Here is a 21,182-nt window from a genome sequence, read left to right as displayed (position 1 = left end):
ATTTAATCAGGCAGATCACTCATTAGAGGGATGACCTTTCCATGCCAGTGAAATACGGCAGCAAGATCAGTCAGTCTAACCTTATGCAGGAGTCTCAAAATGTGTAGATGTGTAGTGGTTTTATTCCATACATATGGAATACGGGGTTTTATCCTATAAATATACAGTATGTTGTATTATCTTTGTGTGGTTGGGTTCTCTGGTTTCCTCCCATAATTCAAACACATGTTGACAGTTTAATAGGTTTGATGATGATACTGATCCAATTGTGTGAATATTTGTAGGACTGGAGTAAGCTTTGCAGAGGTAGGACCAATGTGAATGGTTAAATATGTTTCTTTTTATCTATACATAGTATATCAGTGCTGTAAAAGATAATGAAAATAATTATAATACTGTATGCAATCAGTCTACATCCACAATGCAATTGGCTAGCTGTAGCCTTTCCCTGTTGCACCGTGCTGAAAGTGAAAGGGTTAAGAGTTAGCACTCCTGCAGAAGAGCCTGTGACTCGCAGCTGGTAAGTTCTAATCAGCAGCAGATGTGCAGTAAGATCTGTCCTATCACTGGCAAAATTTACACAGAGATAAATAAGCCTTAATCATCTATAAATAACAGAGTGTCATGTCTAAGGATCACTAACCTTCTGTGCATCTCCCCCGGGACCCAGGGCAAGGCTTAATTACTGCAGCCTACTGCAAGGGACTAAGTAATCAGATGCCAGCAATTGCATGCTGGGAGGGGAGGGAATATCAAGGCCAAGATGGATCTGAATGCTTTATACATATACACGTTTTTGCCTTTTAACACCTCTACAAATATGAATATTGTCCCAGCTGTCAGAATGTTTTTTTTTAAAGAAAACATTTTAAATATTCTTATTTAGTATGCATAAATGTGTTAAAATATATATTGTCCCTCTTCCCTTGTCACATTTTATGTCACACTCTTTATATATGTAAATATAAATGTATTTCTTATATAATCATTTAAAATGATCAGTAGATTCTAGACCTGGGCAGCCCTTTATGCCATTGCTGGCCCTGCAGAAAGTAGTAAACTCCTCACTGGTTTAGCTACTGTTACTAGTCTCACATATAGATGTTCTAAGCTGCTAAATTTTCATTGTTTAAGAAAAAATACACTTGCTGGTTCAGGAATTAAATTTTAAATTGTAGAGTAAATTATTTGCAGTGTAAACACAAATACAAAAAAAGTTGTATTTTTAAAAGAAACCCCAAGGTTTAGTATAAAATGGTATAGACTGTTCTTTTAAAAGGCAACTGATCCTTTTAAAAGAGCGGTCTATACCAACTTGTTTCGTATTGCGCCCTCTTGGCGCAAACTGCTTGGAAATCCAACTTCTCTTTCTCAAAATCTATTTTCTTTCTTAAGAGCACTGGGATTTGTGATTTTATAGTTAGCCAGCTCTTTTCATCAGCTAGATACGGTTACCACAGAGACCACAGTCCCAGTGTCCCTGACTTCTCCTCTTTGTGGGGTCCCTCAGATATAAAAACAATAGACCGTTCTAACGGGACTTCTCCACCGTCTACCATTTCCTAATCACCGTTATCTGTGAAATCTGAGCATTGCTATTACTCGATTTAATTAATTAAGAACCTACTTATAAGAATCATTTCTTAAGTCACACGGAGGTTTTGTTAAGCAATTCATAATAGTAATTGAAAAATAGTTTTAAGGGGTAATTTAAAAAAATTTTCACACATTATCCCATGTACTAAATCACGTTATTAGGAATTTTATTGAGCACAAAATTAACTTGATTACGGATAAGAACTAGTCAGTCACACAGAATTTATTATTGCACTAGCACTTTATGAGGATTAATTGAGTAATTTATGGGAGTTAATCCCTGATTTTTTGTATTATTTTTTTCATCTCCTAAATATTAGTTATACTTTATTGTGTGTTTATAATTAATTGGAATACAATTTGGGTAATCATTTTTATTACATGCTATAATTAATTAAGGGGATATCTTTTTTTATCTTGATTAAAATAGTAATAGTAATCAAAAAATAAAGACTGCCCCCTGTGATCGTATGATTCACTGTGCACACAAACAAACCAACAAACGTTACATGTTAGGTCACATGAGCCAATTAACAGACAGATTTCTGGTCAGGTGATCTCTGAGGCAGCACAGAGACCAACAAGAAATGGTGGTTCAAGGCAAGAGATGTAAAAGGGCAATATTTACTTAAATATATAGACCAGTTTGGTAAGATTCTTTAATATGATACAAACTATATGTTCCTTAAGTGTTCATTTTGGGTGTATAGTTTTCCTTTAATTAAAAAAAGTTATGCTTATTGCATTAGAATATACTATTAGTGATGGGCGAATTTGTGCCGTTTCGCTTCGCCGAAAAATTCGCGAATTTCGCGAAACGGCGAAAAATTCGCGAAACGGCGCCGGCGCCCGTTTTTCCAACGCCGGCGCCCGTTTTTGACGCCGGCGTCCGTTTTTCGAAAAAATAATTTTGACGCCGGCAAAATTTTTCCGCGAATTTTCGCGGGAGTTTCGCGAATTTATTCGCTGGCGGCGAATCGCGCAAATTCGCCGCAAATTCGCGCCTGGCGAATAAATTCGCCCATCACTATATACTATTAAAAAGAAGGCAGAATATATTTTTTTCAAGGTTGTGTTGCACTTATGGTGCATTGGTGCCACACTGTGGGGAAAAAGAATATGAGATTGTTTAGAATTGATTCTGAGCTTGCACAGGGAATTTAACTCAACTTTTCTCTTCATCAATTGGCCCTCGACAATCTAAAATGTTCTGCCTCCAAAATGCTACAACAAGCTGAATAGTCTTTCAATAAGTAGCCGCTTACATGCAAATGAGCTATATAGCAGCAGCGCTAATGTTGTTTTAGAATTTAGTATAGTCATTTTCACTATCTGTCTTTCCTAAAGCCTCATTGTATATACTTATTAGCCAGAATTAGACTGAGGGTAAAAACATATGCCTTATTAGCTGTATATTAATAGCTTTTAAAAGTAGTTTACTGCTAAATACAAGCTGCTTATAAGTGTCGTAGAGAACAAGAATCTGCTATTGCTTTTTTATTGTTTTATTTTTATCTTTATGTTATTACTTTAAAAAAACAGCAGGTAATTACTCTTGAGATGTGCAGATATCTTAAAGGGCAACTATAAATATAAGCTTCATCATACTGAAATAAGAAACTTTGTAAATACAATCAATTAAATAGTCTGCATTGTTTCTAAAATAATCGAATATATATTTACTATTCCTCTCTCAGCATCTGTTTCTCTTCGTTCTGTCGTTATGCAGGACTTGGGTGTAAGACCGTCATTGGCAGTTAGATCCAATATATCTTTTAGGGGGCTTTCCTTTCCTTGCAGATGTATTAGAGCTCATTCAATTAACTGATTCCAGTACAAACAAAATCCAACAAAATAACTGCCTTTTGCACAAATCCTGCATGTAGAGAGACATGATGTCTGGTGATTTTAATAGAGTGAGCTCTAATGCATCTTCTAGGCAAAAGGAGCCCCCCTATAAGATATATTGGATCTAACTGGCAATGTATATCTGACTCCCAACTGTTGCATGAGGAGAGAATGAAGAAAAACAGATGCTGAGAGAGTGAGAGTGAAGATAAGCTGTATTTTTTTTTTAGAAACACAATAGAATTTTTAATTGATTGTATTTAGAAAGTTTCTTATTTTAGTATGCTGAAGCTTGTATTAAATTTTAATTTTTGTGATAGTTCCCCTTTAAGCTCATCATGCAGGGGCCAATATAAGCCTCTTACTTGGCCCCTTTAGACCATGTTGGCAGATTATTGACTGATATGGAGCCCTTGGGAGGACCTGCCTGATGTCTGGCCAAAATCAAGCAGTTATTTATCAGGCAGGTTTGAAAATCCCATTGGCCTATAGATGCAATCCCTGCCTTTTGAATTTCCAAAGGCCTGCAGTATGATACATTGGTTGCTCTTGGGACAGTGATTGGATCAGCCCAATATGGCCTAGACCCTGGATGGCTAAATCAAGCAAAGATCCACTAATTTGGAGTCATTTGGGATTTCTGGGATGGCGACAAAGCTGTAGTTTGAAGGCAGCAAGTTTTTTGGAGCAGCATGCTACTGTGAGCCACATTGTCCATGGAAATTTCATGGCACTAATAATACAACAAGCCTTATTGTACAGGGTGGAGCTGTGAGGGAGGAGTGAAGGTGGAAACAGTGGGCAAGTGCACCAGATTGAAATCTGCCATCTGGAGTGGTATAAAGGTTGCCACCACTGGAGTGATAAATTATACTCCTGATACCTGCCTAAATGCTTATGGGTTTGTTCACCTTCCAACACTTTTTTTTTAGATCACCTGAGTTGTTTTCAATTTACTAAAAATAAAGACTTTTTTCAGTTATTTTCTATTTGTGACTGTGTGATTTCTAGCCTCTAAAGCAATGCTGGCAGGGAGGGTCACTGAACTGTTCTAAATGATACTTTATTTCAGGGGTCCCCAACCGCTGGTCCACGGCCCAAAAGTGGGCTGCGAACACTCCCGCACTGGGCCACCGAGCTGCTGCTGCGAAATGTAGCAACTGATGTAGCAAATTGTAATAGTTCAATGTCTGCACCGGGATTACTAAACTGCCAGAATGAAACAGCAAGAACAGTAAACTTTACATTGAAAAAAAAGTGAAAAAAACTTTAATATGGACTGTAAAGTTTGATGGAGGAGAAATTATGACAGGCGTCTATTTTTCATATGGTACTTATAGGCTGAGCCCCTGGTTCCAGTGAAAGCAAACCTTAATAGTATATAAGTAGTACAGGTGTGGTCTGATCCAGGATGATCAGGTATTGGGTTATTCAGATAATGGGTCTTAATTTGGATCACCATATTTTAGAGGGCCCATTTACTATCAAATTGCAATTTTGTTTTTTCATGAATCTTTAAAAATGTTATGGTTTTCATATATTTCTAAAAAGCTCTAAAAATTTATTTATTAAGGGGAAGATTTATCAAAATGTGGGTTCCAATTTTAATAAATAAAATCTCATCCACGTTCTATTCATTCCTATGGGATTTTTAGAGGGATATTTATCAATGGGTAAAAATTAGAACTCACTATTTGATAAATACTCTTCCGAAAATCCCATAAGAATAAATTAAACATGGGTGAGTGTTTATTTATTAAAATCTGAACTCACATATTGATAAATCTGCCCCTAAGTGTAAGAAAACCACAACAAAAACTTTGCCAAGTAAAAGGTCCTATAGAAGTGAATGGGAGCTGTGCTTTACATCAATTCGGACTTGTAGAGGTTTTTGGATTTTTTTCACAAGGAAAAACTTGAAATTTTAGAGGTTTTGTAGGTATTCATATCTTTTAGAGCATCGTTCAGCGTTTTTTACATTCATAATTTTTATATTCAGATCTTCTTATAAATTCAATGACAATCATAGCTTTAGAGTTGGAGCGTTTAGTTGTGGTTTCCAAAACCTCTGAAAACCACTAAAATCTGACCTCTAGTAAATAAGCCTCTACGTCTACTAAAAGATCATTTATTGTTTAGCCTCCAATAACAATACATTTTATCTAAGTTAAGATCAAGCAGAGTTATTTGTGCATCATTATGCTTCTCTAACCAGGAAAGGGAAATGAGAATGACAATTGTGAGTTAGAAATAGTGCATAGTTAGTGGCTTAGTTTTATGGTTTATTGTTATCAAAAGAGAGGACCAAAATCATTTAGGACTGTATTTAATAAGTCTCTTCTGTTACTGTGTTTTTCACCCTTTACATCCTTGTTTCACTTGTCAGCTCAGTCCTCGACATTACTACTGGATCAGCTTCTCTCTCAGTTACAACTGCAGTTTATTTTGTTTCATCCCAGTAACATATGTGCTTTGTCTGGATATCAGAGATGGGAAGAAGACAAAGGTTTTCCCTGAGGGAGGTCAGGAATGTAAGCAGTGTCTGGAGTGACATCAGGATTGCAATCCTTCTGTCTGTGCCTAAAGCCATGTTCAGGACAAGGATGAAATTATGTCTGTGGCTGTTTATAAAAAGAGAGTCGAAGAGTTTGGAGACTTTAGATTCAGATTCGTCTTAAACTCAGCCTCTGCAATACATTAAGTATTATGGATGTATAATTGAAAAATTCTAATTTGATTTTTGAGATTTATCATACTCAGGCCCTTTAAGAACTCAAATTTGACTATTCGCCACCTAAAACCTGCCGAATTTCCGTTTAAGTCATTGGGAGAGATCCAGGGATCAATTTGGAGTTGTTTGCAGCCTTCCTGACATTTAAGTTTTTTTCGGAGAAAAAAAATCGAATTAAGTTTTTTTTAAATTCGATTCAAATTCGATTTGATTTTTCGGGTCGATCTAATTCATCCGAGTTGTAAAAATTAGATTTTTTTAAATACATTTCGCTTGGTCGAATTTATGGGATTTTAGGGACTTTTTTAAAAACTCACATGAATTCGAAATTCGGCCTTTTATAAATGTGCCTCCCTGTGTTTTTTTGTGATCTTCTGTTACAGCAGATTCCCAAACTACAACTTAAATACTGACACTTGGTTCAATTGGGCTAATCAAGCTTTGGTTCTTTTTGATACAGGTATGGGATTTGTTATCCAGAAAGCACCTAATTTCAGGAGGACTGCAATTTAATAAAATAATTATAAAATTGTAATCTAAGATATGAATAATCCTCCTTATTGGTGGCAGAACAGTCCTGTTGCAATTATTTAATGTTGATGCAAAGATCCCTTATCTGAAAAGTTACAAGTCCAAAGTGTTCTGTATCAGGCTCGTTTCAGCTGGTAATGCTACCAGAGGCGGTGTTCGAAATGCCGCCTCCCCTGCCCATTGTGATTACCTTAAAATCGCCTACGGGGGCTCAGGGGGGGCCCGCATTGCTAGCGCAGAAAGCTAAATTACGCTCTAGAAACTAGAAAAGCCCAATTTCTTGTTTAATAACCGAAAATTCAGCTCTTAAAGTTACCAGGAGCGGCTTGGGAGCTGTCGTCTGCTTACCTTGCCTCATGGCAAAAACGCCTCTGTTCTGGATAATAGGTCCCATACATGTATTACCATATATACTATATAATAACACATGCAATAAAAGAAATCTGTTCCCTGGCAATTTTACATGTAGCACTTTTGAATATACACATTATCCAACCTATCTGTAGCAGTGGCTTTTAGTCATTTCAAGCTGAGCAGTCTTACAGACAAATTAAAATACAGATTTCATACAGAGTTGGTGTTTAGTGATGGGCGTCCGTTTTCTGGACGCCGGCGACTTTCTTTTTGACGCTGGCGAATTTTCGCCAGTGAATTTTCACGGTCGTTTCGAATATTTTGGCCAGCGGCGAATTGGCCCCTGCCGAATAAATTTGCCCATCACTATTGGTGTTTTTCTGGCAATATTATATTACATTCAATTTGCTTATTGAATATAATATTGCTCTTTACTTATTAGAGTGTTTTTAAGTGCAAATAAAAATAAATTAAACATATTCAGTTTTATTGTGAAGATTTTTCAAATTTCTTTTTTTAATCAGGCTTTTACACTGTTGAGAGAAGCAGCTATATTCTTCAAGATCAACACAGGTTAAATATCACGTTCTGTCACCAATCTGATATTATCAAGCATTTACTAAGGTTAATAAGTGAGTGAATGAGCATAGAGCTGACAAGACTTGATATTTAGCTTGTAGGTAGGTCTGGCATCATAAAAAAGACACCCAATATACTGTAGGTCCATGGTGAAAATAAAGCTTATGGAGCCAGGACAGCACAGCTTATTTTCCCACTGTAGGGCAGTCAATATCTTGGCCCTTTAGTAAGTAAGTTTCTGTAGGAGTATTTTATGATGTAGTGAATATTATGAATGTTGAAATATAGGAATGTCATCATACTGTGTGTTTTAACAAACTCTGCCCTAAACCCCAGATTACTAGTGACTTTTCTGAGCCAATAAGTGCCAGCTTCAAGACAATTTTATATTGATTAGCTTGGGGCTGTGTTTGCAGTCTTGTCCAGTACCCCGAACATATTCCGTGTGCTATCTGTCAAACTAGAATCTTTGATTGGGCTTCTGTTTGACAGCACAATCTCATTCACTGCCTGTCTGAGCAGACGTACCTTCTTGCTTGATTCACTGACTGATAGAGTGTGTTGTATATCACCCTGGTTTCTTTGCCTGTGAATTGAGAGGGAGAGGATGGCAATCTGCCACATAACCACCTGCTCAGTCTGACATCTGCCAATAGCAGCTATTTGACAAGCCCGCAAATGCAGCACCGAGTTTTTGGGGAATTGATTTGGGACAGTTCTGAAGGATTTCTTGTTTTTTTTCCTGTTTTTCCAGAGAAGAGTCATAGCAATATTGTGTGGCCATTGCCTTACATTAAATCTGAAGGAAAGTCTGTTTGCACTTGGGGGTGCCAAATGTTAGGCACCCTTACGTGATTGTATTGACTTACCTGAAACCCCGGCCTGGGGTTTTTCTAGCGAGCACCACGGCGAGATCTTCTTCCGGCTTCTTCTTTCTTAAAATTTCCCCAGGCAAATGCATGCACAGTAGAACGAAATAGCCAACTGTTTGGTTTAAGTTTGGCTTCTCGTTCGACTGCGAATGCACAACCGCGCAATGAAGGAGGAAGCAGGAAGAAGATCTCTCTGTGGTGCTCACTGGTATAACCCCGGGCCGGTGCAGTTTTCTGCTGATAGGAGCACCGGCCCGGGGTTTCAGGTAAGTCAATACTATAATTTGGGATGCCTAACATTTGGCACCCCCAAGTGCAAACAGACTTTCCTTCTCCTTTAAGTCAATTCTCTAGAAATACAGTACGTCCTCTATTTTAAGCAGCGCCCAAGTTTAGTGATGCCTTTTTTTTACAATTATTTTTTGTTTTTTTTAAATATCATATTATTTATGGTTCCTTTTGCAGTTCCCTATGAGGTTTTTATACTTTGTCAACTGCAGCAGAGTACATAAAACACAGCCAAGGCTTTTTAAAATAAAGATGGCTTACCAAAATTCCGAGTGCAAATTTTAACTTTTTTTTCCAGACATTTTTATTTTTGCTTTTCTTTTTTAATCTCAGAGTTTGACAGATCAAAAGAAATGTTCATATCTTGATGCAGCTGAAATCTTCTCTTGCATAAAAGAGGAACATCTGTAACTAAAATCAGAGTACATAAAACACAGCCAAGGCTTTTTAAAATACAGATGGCATACCAAAATCCCGAGTGCAAATTTTAACTTCTTTTTTCCAGCCATTTTTATTTTTGCTTTTCTTTTTTTTTTAATCTCAGAGTTTGACAGATCAAAAGAAATGTTCATATCTTGATGCAGCTGAAATTTTCTCTTGCATGAAAGAGGAACATCTGTAACTAAAATCAGTGGATTTTACCAAAGGGTTCTACTAAAAAGTGCCCTTGTATCTGCCTGAATGGCGGATATCCCAAAGGAACTACAGTTGTCTGTAATCACTTTTCTCATACCAGACATTTTCTGCATAGATTTTGTACGTGTTCTTGGTGAATATGTAGAATTCCACCAAGTATACTGGTTTCCTTCCATACTCCCATACACAATTTGATGAAACTGACCATAATGTGTGATTATAAGCTCCACTGGGCAAAGTCTTGTGTGCATAATGATCTTTATAAAGCCTCTCATAAAATGTTAGAGCTATATAAATAAATAATAATAAGTATTTATGATGTTGAATCTAAGAATCAATATCTTGTTTTTCTTTTTTAATCTTGACAAGGCCATAGTTCAGCCTTGGATCTTATCTCCAGTTTTCTTAAACTTTTGTTTTGTGGTTAAATAAATTCAACAGGCAAACAGATCAGCGCAGTAAAGAAAATTCAAATACCAGGTGTGTACTCTTTCTGCACCCCTGTACTCAAGAATCACCAGCAGAGAGAAAACATAATTTAAAACAATGATGACTTCACTTTATATCAAACATTAATGCAATGTGCCGTGCGTATCTTTCACAAGTAGAATCATAATTTAGCACATAGATCTGCACACACATATATTACACATAAATAAGGGTTTTATAATACTGATGCTCTCAACAGCCAGGTTAAAAAAAAAAATGTAATTGATTTTTCGTTTTTTTAACAAACGTGTACAGCTACGGTGGTCATACATTTCACATTTTTTGGACAACTTTGACTGATTTCAGTCATATTGCCAAACTGTTTTATAAGTATGGCAACTAGGGATGGGGCATCCATGTCAATCTGATTCATCTTTGCCAGCCCGTGTTTACAATGAAAATGTTGTCTGCTGAAACCTTGTATGGGTTCCCAGATTATACAATGGACATTAGCAGATCCATAATCAAAAAGGGATGCTGCTCTCATTTTATTCTTTAGTTTTGGCTATTAGCATGGATGAATGGAACATGGAAAATATATGACCATCAGTGTGGGTGATCTGACCTTTCAGGCCCCAATCATTTGGACAACTGTGATAGGTAATTTGTGCATGTTAAATATAAAACAGTTTACACTGTATATGCAAAACATTTTCCATTGGATGCATTTTCATGTAACTATGACCAGAAACTAGGCAGATCTTTTAGGACATTGTGTGGATGGCCAACCCAAATAATCAGTAGGAGCTACTGGGTTTATTCTCTTGGTAAATTGCATTTCAGACAAAGACAACCTAGGGAAAACATTCCATAATTTGTTGTGTTGCTTTAATCTAAATGTGAAGCAGCACCATTGATTTGCATGTTTTACAACCCTGTGACATACACAAAAAATCTGCAACTATGAAAACAAACATTCCAAAGCAGCTATGAAATGCTTCTAAAGAAGACCCCCCCACATATCATAGTATCATATTATAGTAGGTGAATGGCAATGGAGAAGGTTTCAAGGGTCGTGTAAACCTCACTCTATTAACTGAGCACTTCACAGCTATGGGCTCACAAATGGGCAAGTAAGGCTCACCAAAGCAGCAGACTTCGTATTCCAAATTCGCCGAAGTTTCCTTGTGAGGCAACTTTGGCGACTTCGGAATACGAAGCGCCGCGTGTGCCATGCCGCAGGCTATATTTCATTATAGCTGGCGGAAGACAGGGGAAGCCGTTCGGGGAGATTAGTCGCCCCAAAGAAGAGGCGACTATATCTCCCCGAATCGCCAGGTTTCCCTTTACCCTAAAGGGGAATTTTAGCTTCATTAGCAAAACTGTTTTAACACATAAAACATGACCCTAAAATTCCCAGAAATGTTCAAACGTTCATAACCTGCCAAATTTTGTAAAAGGGATGTGGGTGTGGCCATAAAATTGGTATGGTCAAAAATTTGCTAATGTTTTTGTCCCTCTGTACATTTTTCAAATGTTGGGAGGTATGATATTATGTTAGACATCCAGTCACTCCAGCCTATATAGATTATATATTTTGCTAACTAACTACCGGTATATTAAAAACAGTCTCACACACACTATTATATTATGGTGCATCCTTATTTTTGCAAAGAGCCTTACCTGCATCTGACTGGCATGTTATATATTTGTGATGGATAAAATTAGGATATTCCAGCAGAAGAAGACTTCTCTTATAGCTATAATTTATGGATTTTTTTCTTTATAAAATGGAATTTACTAGAGAAAATAGTTACATTTCTTTAGTTGCGTTGCATCTGAATTGCAACCCATTCCCTTTGCTTTAAATGAGGTGGAAAGATCTAATATCAGTAGTTTTAGACAATTTAATTTGTATGTACTTTTTGTTCATACGCTCTAATATATTTGTAATTAAAATGCCCGTTTGTATATATTAACATTGCAAATGGTCGATTAAAGGTAATTTAGTGAGGGAATAAATTCTAACCATCAATCTGAACTTTTCACTGTATGTGTAGTGTTATAGCTATACCTGTCCCTACACCACTTTCTTGCGTTGATATAAAAAGTGTGCAAAAATGTTATTGATATCTTAGAGCAGTAATACTAAACAGTGGGCTTCTAAGCTAGGGGAATCATGAGGAAACCTATTTGCTATCAAACCTGCTTGTATGCATACACATGTATTTCACAGAGCCCAACTGTGATTAAAAAGATGCTTCACAACTTGCCTTCAACTAAATAAAATATGTGGAGCCCTTCTGTGTGTCTGGGGCCACACGTGAGGGTTTGCATTATGTCTCCCTGGTTCATGGTCTTAAGAGCCAGTTTGTCATATAAAAGATTTAACTGCCCTCAAGCTTTTTTGCCAGCTTGCTCCTTTCCTAACTCCCACAGAGGCTATAAATATAACAAACACTTTCACTGAAGGAATCAGTTGCTATAATTCCATGTGACATTAGCCCGAATACTTGTATATATTGTGTAAAAATAATTGACAGGCACTTTTGTCTGTACGTTTGCAGTTACAGGTTAAACGTTTACTACTAAACATTTATCTGGGATTGCTTCCTGTGTTACTGCATTCATTGATCCCATCTCTGTAGAACAGGGGTCCCCAACCATTTTTACCCGTGAGCCACATTCAAAAATAAAAAGAGGTCAGGAACTACACAGGCATGCAAAAACATCCTAAACCAACCAAAACTTGCCTCCAACCTGTAATTAAAAAATAAGCACCTGTTTTGAGGCCACTGGGAGCAACATACAAGGGGTTGGTGAGCAACATTTTGCTTGCGAGCTACTGGTTGGGGATCACTGCTGTAGAATATTAAAGATCATGTGCTTCTTTTGAAAAAGATTGGGGAGCATTAGGTTGGTTGGGGCCTCAAGCCACAAATGGTGCCCTGCCACTTCAGATTACATTGTAATACAAAATAATATTAGTAATATTAGTTCATTAGCAAAACTGTTATAACACATAAAACATGACCCTAAAATTCCCAGAAATGTGTTCAAACTTTCATAACCTGCCAAATTTTGTAAAATGGATGTGGTAATCAGGGGGTGTGGCCATAAAATGGGCATGGTCACAATGTACACCCTTAAGTTGGCCATAGAAGTTGAGATTTTTAAAAGATCCGACTGTCATCGTGAGACCACGATGCAGAGGATTTCCATTAAAGAAGTGTCTTTGGAAGGATATTTAGAGTGCAGACAATTGACTAGTATGTGATGAACATAAGGCTATGGGCACACAGAGACTATTGTCTCTAGCTGTTGTCAGCCGGTGTATTTTGCAGACTGAGAGAAGCAGATCTACTCAATGCCCCTGCTCCATTAATTTGAATTCGATCTGCCTGTGTGCGGTCACCCACAGACTGAGGCAGCCCAAATACTGACCTTGGCTTAGGGTTGCCACATTTTTGCCCTGTGGTATCTGGGCAGGGGGCAGAGGCCATGGCATCAGGGGCCAGGGCTATGTCAATTATAGGAAATCCTGTCTGGGTTTTCCTAATTTGGAAAACTGGGCAGGCAGTTTTGACCTGGACAGCCCTTCAAAAAACCATGCTGTCTGGGTCAAAACCAGGCAGATGGCAACCCTACCTCATCTTCAGCCCAAATAGGTGGATTGGATTCTAATCAATGGAGCAGGGGCACCGCTTCTCTCAGCCTGCAAAAATATACAGGTTAACAACAGCTAGAGCCAAAGCTTGTGTGCCCATAGACTAATAGTGGATCCTACGCCTTTAAACAAAGAATAAACCACCTGCAAGATCAATAAATGTTTAGCCTGTTTGCAGCAGCTGCAGTTACGCTTGTGCAGAAAATGAAAGCAGATGATTCAATTTGGCCTGTGCCCTGAGTACATTTCCAAATGCTTCTCTGTGTGCTCTAGATAATGAACAAATATATTGAGATGGCACAAGATCAGAGTGAGTTTACAACAGAAAAAACATCTCCCGCCCCCTCTCCAATAAGGGCAAGTGAACTCTGCTGGGTTAATGGGGGTGAGGGTCCCTTCGCCTGCAACCTTTCAGAACAATTTAAGAAAAGAATTTGTCTCCTCTCGCCCTAGGCTCCCGGCTGTGTTCACAGGGATCGTTAGATAAATGGCAGTATATTTATTAATAATGAGCTAGGGCAGCCTGCCTGTGATCTGAGAAGCGATGCTTATCATTTACCGTGTTTTCCTGTTGTATTGAAGATCTCAAAGCACTGCAACAAACTGCAATCATGTGAAAGTGATCAAACAATTAACACCTATATAATTTTTGTTTATTTTTTTTTGTATATCTGTCCTAATGTTGAGAAAATGTACCTTGTAATTTGCTAACCTTATTGATTTTGTTCAAATCATAGACAGCAGTTTTGCATCAAAGTGGCGTATGGAATTTAGGCTTCTAAAAAAGCACATTGACTTTTTCAATTTCTAGTATAAGGTCTGTGTTGTTAATACGACAGCGGAGAAATGGCTGGTACAATCTCTTACAACCTGTCTTGAGTATGCACGGACAGGTATGGGTTGGATTTCACCTTTTAAAGTAGAACTAAAGTTTCACTAAGCTTTTTTTATTATTATGTATACTGCCTGCATTTTTTATAGCTCTTTATTTATTTTTCAATTTTACAATAACAAATCCCAAAATCAAAATAAGAATAAACTAATAAAAAAAATAAAAACAGGGCAGAAATTAAGTAGCAGTCCTACGATAGGGTGTAGCACATATACATTTTTTTTAACAAATGTTATACTGCCTGCATTTTATGTGTCATAAGAGCCCCGAAAACTACATTGACCCTAGAAAACCATATATTCTGTAAAAGTATACATTCTGAGTATTTCTCTATAATAGGCAGGTAAACCTGCATTTGATTTCCATTTATTTCTTTATAAAAAGGACAATCATAAACTATACACCATATATACTAAACAAATTAATGTTATCAGTCAATAAAATAAAAGCAATAACTGCATTAAAAAATAAAATACAGTGTGTTTGGTTGTCAAAATACTAGTTCTATTGGTATCACTGTACCACTGTAAACATTTCATAGGCTCAATCAATAGCAGTGCATAGCTAAAAATACAATAGAATCTTTAAAATTAAATTCAAAGAAAGCCGTGCATTATAATTAGCATTCATTCAAGGCACACTGGCTAATAAAATCCTTTACATGCACTTTAAAAAGGTGAAAAATATACATGTTGTCAAATTCTGTGTGCTTTGAGTCTTTAAAAGCCCTCCCATCCCAACCAAATGGAAATGTTTGTGTATCCTTTTACCCACATATAGGCAGGAGATGTTGAAGGCCCAAAGAGACAAATGAAAGCCATCAAATGGCTCAAGATGGTGGGGAAGGGAAGAGTTCTGGGAAGCAATAACAACAGCACAAATCACAGAGCACAAATGGGTTCCACATGTTGGCTTCTGAACCAAGAAGTGCTGTAGATCCTAGACTCTAAATCTTGTGGTACTTTGGTTGCAGTGTTTCAAGTCGGAAAAATCTTGGAGCTCAGAAAGATAAGCAAGTCTGCTTTGCATATATAAAGTGGCCTAAATACTTGTTTTTTATTATCCATTTCTTCTGCTGTTTAGGTCAAGATTTCCAGAAACCGGAATGGACGAAACATCATAGATGGCAACATCAAAGAAACCATGAGCTCCCGGAGAAGCAGTTCACGTGAATGCTTCAGTGATGTGAGTATCGGTTAATCATTCTTATAAATACAGCCAACAAATTTCTCATCATCCCCCATCATCCCCTCTTCTGTCTCACACTTTCCTCTTTCATATAATCCTCAGCCAAAGTCCTGATGTAGTATTATATAAATAAATAAATAAATAAACATTTTAATATAGAGGCAGGCTGTAAGCCACTGCATTGCTCATGTGTTCAGACCTTAGACAGACTGTAGGGGTGATGCCAGCATTATGTACATACTGTTCATCTTAGCCTGGTTTTTCTGTTCATCATGTCCTGCTCTGTCTGTGCCTACCCTACTCTTCCTGCCCTACACTGCCTGTGTGAGCCTAGTGGGGTTTGTTCTGGCATCTTTTATAATTTGGAAATAGTTGTTAAGGGGCCCCTAAGGTGTTTCTTTATGTGCTGGGGCTTGCTATGCTATCAGTAGGAAAGGCAGAGACATATGGGATTTAAGGTTATGTTTTAATATCAGTTAATAAAAATGTTTTCACGTGAGTGAAGGGTGACATCACTGCAGTGAGCATCAACCTTTTGGCTTTTTGATGTGTTACCACCATTAATGTGGATATGGTCTTCTGTGGTCAACTCAGGCTTCCGTTATTGGCCCTTCACCGTGTAGACAAGAAAGAATCCAACCCTTGGTACCACATAAGTTTTAGGGAACTGCCCTACAATATATGACTGATTGTTACATGGCCACTCATATTCATACACGCTTGAATAAAGTAAGAAGTCACAGCACTCACCACTTCATTGCTGGAGGGAAGTGTAGACCCCCCTGAATCTTTGTTCTGTATTGTGTGGGGAAAAACTGGCTAAATAAATAAGGAATTGCACCAGCAATGAAGTGGTAAGTGCTGTTAATTCTTAATTTATCTAAGCACATTGTAATGACGTGGCAGTACGTCTAGAAGTTTGCACCACTGGAAAGTGTAGCCAAGTATTATAGGTACTATAGGTTGTGCTCCCTAAAATACTTGAACCACTGATATTCATAGTACATAAATATTGGTCAGGATTATGAGGCCACAATGCAAGTCCTGAAAATCTTTCATTGTTATGAGTACAGCTCTGCAAATTGTGCCCATATGGTCAGCTTATAGGAAACACTGTGCAACATAGTGTGATCTGTAGCTGAAAAGTATTCACATAGTGTGCAATCTTGTGACAAAATACACCTGGACTAGGAGATTCAACCAACTTTTAAAATCTCAATTCCAGTACCCAGCTCTCCTGGTGTCTGCCCTAGCCCTAAGTCTTTGTGGTCTTACACATATTCATAATTTCAGCCTGTCACAAGCAAAGCTTTGTGCCAGCAATATTCACCTGGACAGCTAATTTAGAATTAAATTAAAAATGCTGCCTCTTTCTCTAGAATTAAAAACAGCCCATAAGCTCATGGATGGAAGTCCCTCAAATCAAAAACATTTCATTATAAACTAGCTCACTATAGGTAAAATAGGGTTCAAAATGGCTTCAAATGATTGTGTAACCCACAGCCTATCCAAAATAGCACATCATGTGGACATGAACATTTAAAGGTCACAGGCCCTTGTTTTAATAAGGTTTGGAATGGAGCAATGACGTGCAAGGTTTGTAGGCCTTAGATCTTATGACGTCCTTCACTGTAGGTTTGGGTAGGCTTTGTGTAGTGTTAGCACATCATTTACTGACTTGATCCCTGGCACTCTGCTCCTCTCAGTATTTCTCCTTTTATTCTGCCTTGAAGGAGAGGTTCTGTGGGGGAGGTGGAAAGGAGATATCTACAGCAAATGTGTTTAAGAGCTGAAAGTATTTATTAAAAATGTCAGGAGAAAAGTGCTCCTGGCAGATTAAAGCTGTATTTGAGTTGACAGCTCTGACAGGCAAAAGTGATGGGAGGGAAAGAAAGAAAGGAGGGGGTAGCCTTTTCTATGCCTTTAACTCATAAGCATAATCTGGGTAAGGAGAATGTTGTGTTGTCGTCATTCTTTGCTGGCCTGAGATTGGCTAGCGGAGAATTGGATTCACTCGAATCAACCTAATTATTTTAAATTGTGTTTGGTTCAGCTGTTAGGGGCAGGTTACAAATATGTGTTTATTTTCAGGACAGGTCATGAATATGTATTCGTTATATTAAACACACAAAACTAGACTGGGTTAATTAGACAACAGATTAAACATGGCTGAGCAATGATAAGTCGATAATACCTGTGATTCAAATACATGTTCGGGGTAGAAATAAATGAGATGAGATATATCTTTGATAGGCATATTTCATTGTTACTGGTCCATTAACTGCACTAGCTTCTGTTTTCCCTATCCCACGTTTGTCCAACATTTTCACCTCAGTGAATCTAGGCTAAAATGATTTGCAATACAATTTTATTGTTGTGTATTTCTCCATTATTCTTATGGCACCCCTGTGTAAATATGTATTTGCTCCTTTGATTTTTAATGTCCAGTGCTATTCAGCAATCTATATATATGCCTTGCATAATAGCTGTAAACGGGTGGGGAAAAACATGATTTTCTTTTTGTTCATTTCATGACCCAGCTTAAGCACTTCCTGTGTTTTAATGGATTTTCTCCCTCGCTCAATTGAATGGATTGCCCCTCATTATCATTTAAATAGAAGCTTCAGTCCCTGTGAACATGGAAAATTTGAATGCCGGTGTAAAGCTGTGATAATGTGAAATATTCTGAGATGAAGGGAGGATGGGGGAGGTTTGTCGATGGAAAGAGAAATAACTCAATGTAATTGTCACGGGTTCCTGACTTCTCTCTGAACACCCACTACACGATAGGAAGATAGAATAATAATATTCTACCTAGCTTTTCAGAATAAGCTGCCCTAGTTAGCTGAAGCTAACACTCTAATTGTCAAGAGCATCCCCCAGATGAATGAAGATGTATGCAGGGCACAGCAAGGGCTGAACATGAGTGATACCAAGAGGCAAAGATTAAATTGGCAATTATTGGCTTAGCAGGAAAGGTTGGCAGGTGCTCTGTGCAATTCTGAGTCACTGGGGAAAAAAGGGAAATGCAGACACATTATTCACACATATGCGGCAATTGGTTTTAACCCCTTTATTGCAGATTCTACTGTAAGGCTGGATTGACTGTTCTGGCGAAGCATCCAACACAGTTCTGCTTCTAACAGCTGTGTGGATCCTGTTGGGGAGGAAAGGCAAGACTGTAAAACATTGATATCTAAATCAGTTCAGAGATTTGAGCTTTTCACAATGGGAGGAAACAAGAGGTTGTTCTAGGTCCATTTATACTATGGAATAGCGTAAAAAAAATGGTGTTATTTAGCAAACAGTTGTACTCAAGTCACTTTCATACATAGGAAGATGTACAACAAACTCTGATTTTATAAAACGGTACAGAATTATGACTCTGGTACATAACACTCTTTTGACTGTTGGACAAAAGTGATTGATGAGAAAAACATCACAAAAGATATATTTTTTTTATTGTATTATGTGCTCCAATTGACTCATATCTTAGCGATGCTTCACTCCAAAAATACTTTATGATAAAACCCAAGCAAGCATTCTACCCTTTTTATACCAAGCGAACCAACAGCGGGCCTCAAGAGGGGTGCGGGTCCTAGTACAAGCACACCCCTTGCTCCCCCCCTAGTAGCTCCACCACTGTATGGGATCCGTTATCTGGAAACCTGTTATCCAGAAACTCCAATTGACCATCTCCCATAGACTCCATTTTAATCAAATACTTCATCCTTAAAAAAAATATTTAGGGATTCTGCCTTTGTCAAGTGGTGAGCCAGAATATATCACTGACTGTAGAGTAATAGCAGAAAGTTTGTTTGTTGCTGACCCACTTTTTTTGTTACTCTTTTACAGAGTTCAGCTCAAACATTTTCGGGACATGGCTACTGGGTAAGTCAGCTGTTGTCTTGATATTGAAGTTAATTAAAATGAAAATTTGGAAGCTAGCCTTTATATGCAATGTAATTTGCTTCTCCAGTTTTGTAGTCACTTATTGCTCTTCAAGGGTCTTCGATCTGAGAAAATACTAAACCAATGTGCAATGAGTAAGAGCACAAGTATGAAATACAGTTAAATACTTCAGCATGATTACTCATTTCTAGCTGCTTCAGCTATCTACCCCATCTTTCACACGTGTTGGATATGAGTAACTCATGTAGGAGATTTTATTTTGCATCAGCAATGCATGCTAGGTGGATTCTTGGCACAACAAGCCAAAATACAATTCCTAAGAAACAACAGCACAAAAATAAAGACATATAGACAAGACAATTTACATATCAACATATATCTCCTATTTTTGCTTTGTTGAAGCTTATCCAACAAAACATATAACATCTAGAATATAGAGAAACTCTGTATTAAATCAGACAAGGCTTTCAATTGTCCTCTGCATGATGTTGTTATAATTGACTTTCATCGTCTTCACACTGCTCTTGGTTTTGAAGTTAAGTATTAAATAAAACCCATCAAGATGCTACAGCAAAAAGAACACAAGCATTCTTCTGTAGACTGAAAGACAGCCTTTCTAAGCAATAGCAAGTGTGCTTGCACAAACCGTTGGGCTTTTATAAAGTAAACACTGAAAAGAAAGGAAGATATCATAGCAAAAATAAAAGGCAGATACAATAAACTGTCATATTATTTGTTGAAACAGGTTAGAAAGAGGGTTGTTCATTGAGTGGACATTTTAGATATGCATTGGAAAAACTTGTTTTTAAAAAGTTTTCATTTTTAGTGCATATCACATTTCTGTACATTTTATTACCAACATTTCTCCAGAGCTGGCAATGCCCATTACTTGCAGAAATGTTACTGAAACCCATTCATTTGAGATCACTTCAATGATATCTTCAACATTTCCAACACATTTTTATGAATAACTATTTCACTTCCCATTAATATCTAAAAAAAAAAAAAAAAATGAAAAAAAAAAAATGAAATCTCTGTATAAACAAGCCCCTCCCTCTACCAGCTGCATCCAGTGTTTTAGGTTTACAAGTCAGGACGAGTTATTAAATTGGATTAATCTGAAAATAGTAGATTGAGTAATTGCCTCTTTCACTCTCACAAATGCTCGGAAGAACCAGAAAGTAGTAAAATAACTACGTTCAAATTCATTATTTGAACATTTTAAGATTAATAAACAAGTTGTTTTTTCAAAAACAACAGGCAAAAGGTATTTATTTACTGAAATTGTGTTGAACAAAGGTTATATTTCCTCTTTAGAACATTTTTGTCTTTGGCTAGGTAAAGCCAGGCTTTTTCAGGCGACTGTTGAAAAGCGCATCGCCTCGTGTGGTTAGCACAGGCGTTTTTACATAGGCGCCCATACAAAACTGTCGCCTGCGCCGGTCGCGGCGACTGGCGCGGCGCTTTGTCGCCGCGACCGCAAACGCGTGGCTATCTCCCCGTGTGGACTAGCCCTTAAAGTTTTACCCATGCTCTTTGTTTTTTTTTCACTAAACAGCCATTCCTTTGTGGATTTACTTATTTTTTTTGGTCAGTCATGTTGCAAGGTCCACATTCATTTTAACTTCAATCTTCTGATAAATGGTCTCAGATTACCCC

General features: G+C 37.5%; 1 protein-coding gene across 9 annotated transcripts in view; it reads left to right on the top strand.

Annotated features, from left to right (window-relative positions):
* The window catches only part of LOC108707141 (autism susceptibility gene 2 protein), a 279,082-nt gene that overhangs the window by 117,104 nt on the left and 140,796 nt on the right, over positions 1-21,182 (top strand). For 8 of the 9 annotated variants that reach the window (XM_018244147.2, XM_018244153.2, XM_018244149.2 and 5 more), the window contains 2 exons: positions 15,507-15,608; positions 19,467-19,502. In XM_018244147.2, coding sequence (XP_018099636.1) covers positions 15,507-15,608; positions 19,467-19,502 — 138 coding nt within the window. The remainder of the gene's footprint in view (positions 1-15,506; positions 15,609-19,466; positions 19,503-21,182) is intronic. The other variant, XM_018244150.2, reaches the window with a different exon arrangement.

The sequence above is a fragment of the Xenopus laevis genome, chromosome 1S (assembly GCF_017654675.1).
Source record: "Xenopus laevis strain J_2021 chromosome 1S, Xenopus_laevis_v10.1, whole genome shotgun sequence".
NCBI classification, from domain to species: domain Eukaryota; kingdom Metazoa; phylum Chordata; class Amphibia; order Anura; family Pipidae; genus Xenopus; species Xenopus laevis.
The sequence above is the reverse complement of the archived record's forward strand: the minus strand, read 5'-3'. Positions and strand labels throughout refer to the sequence as shown.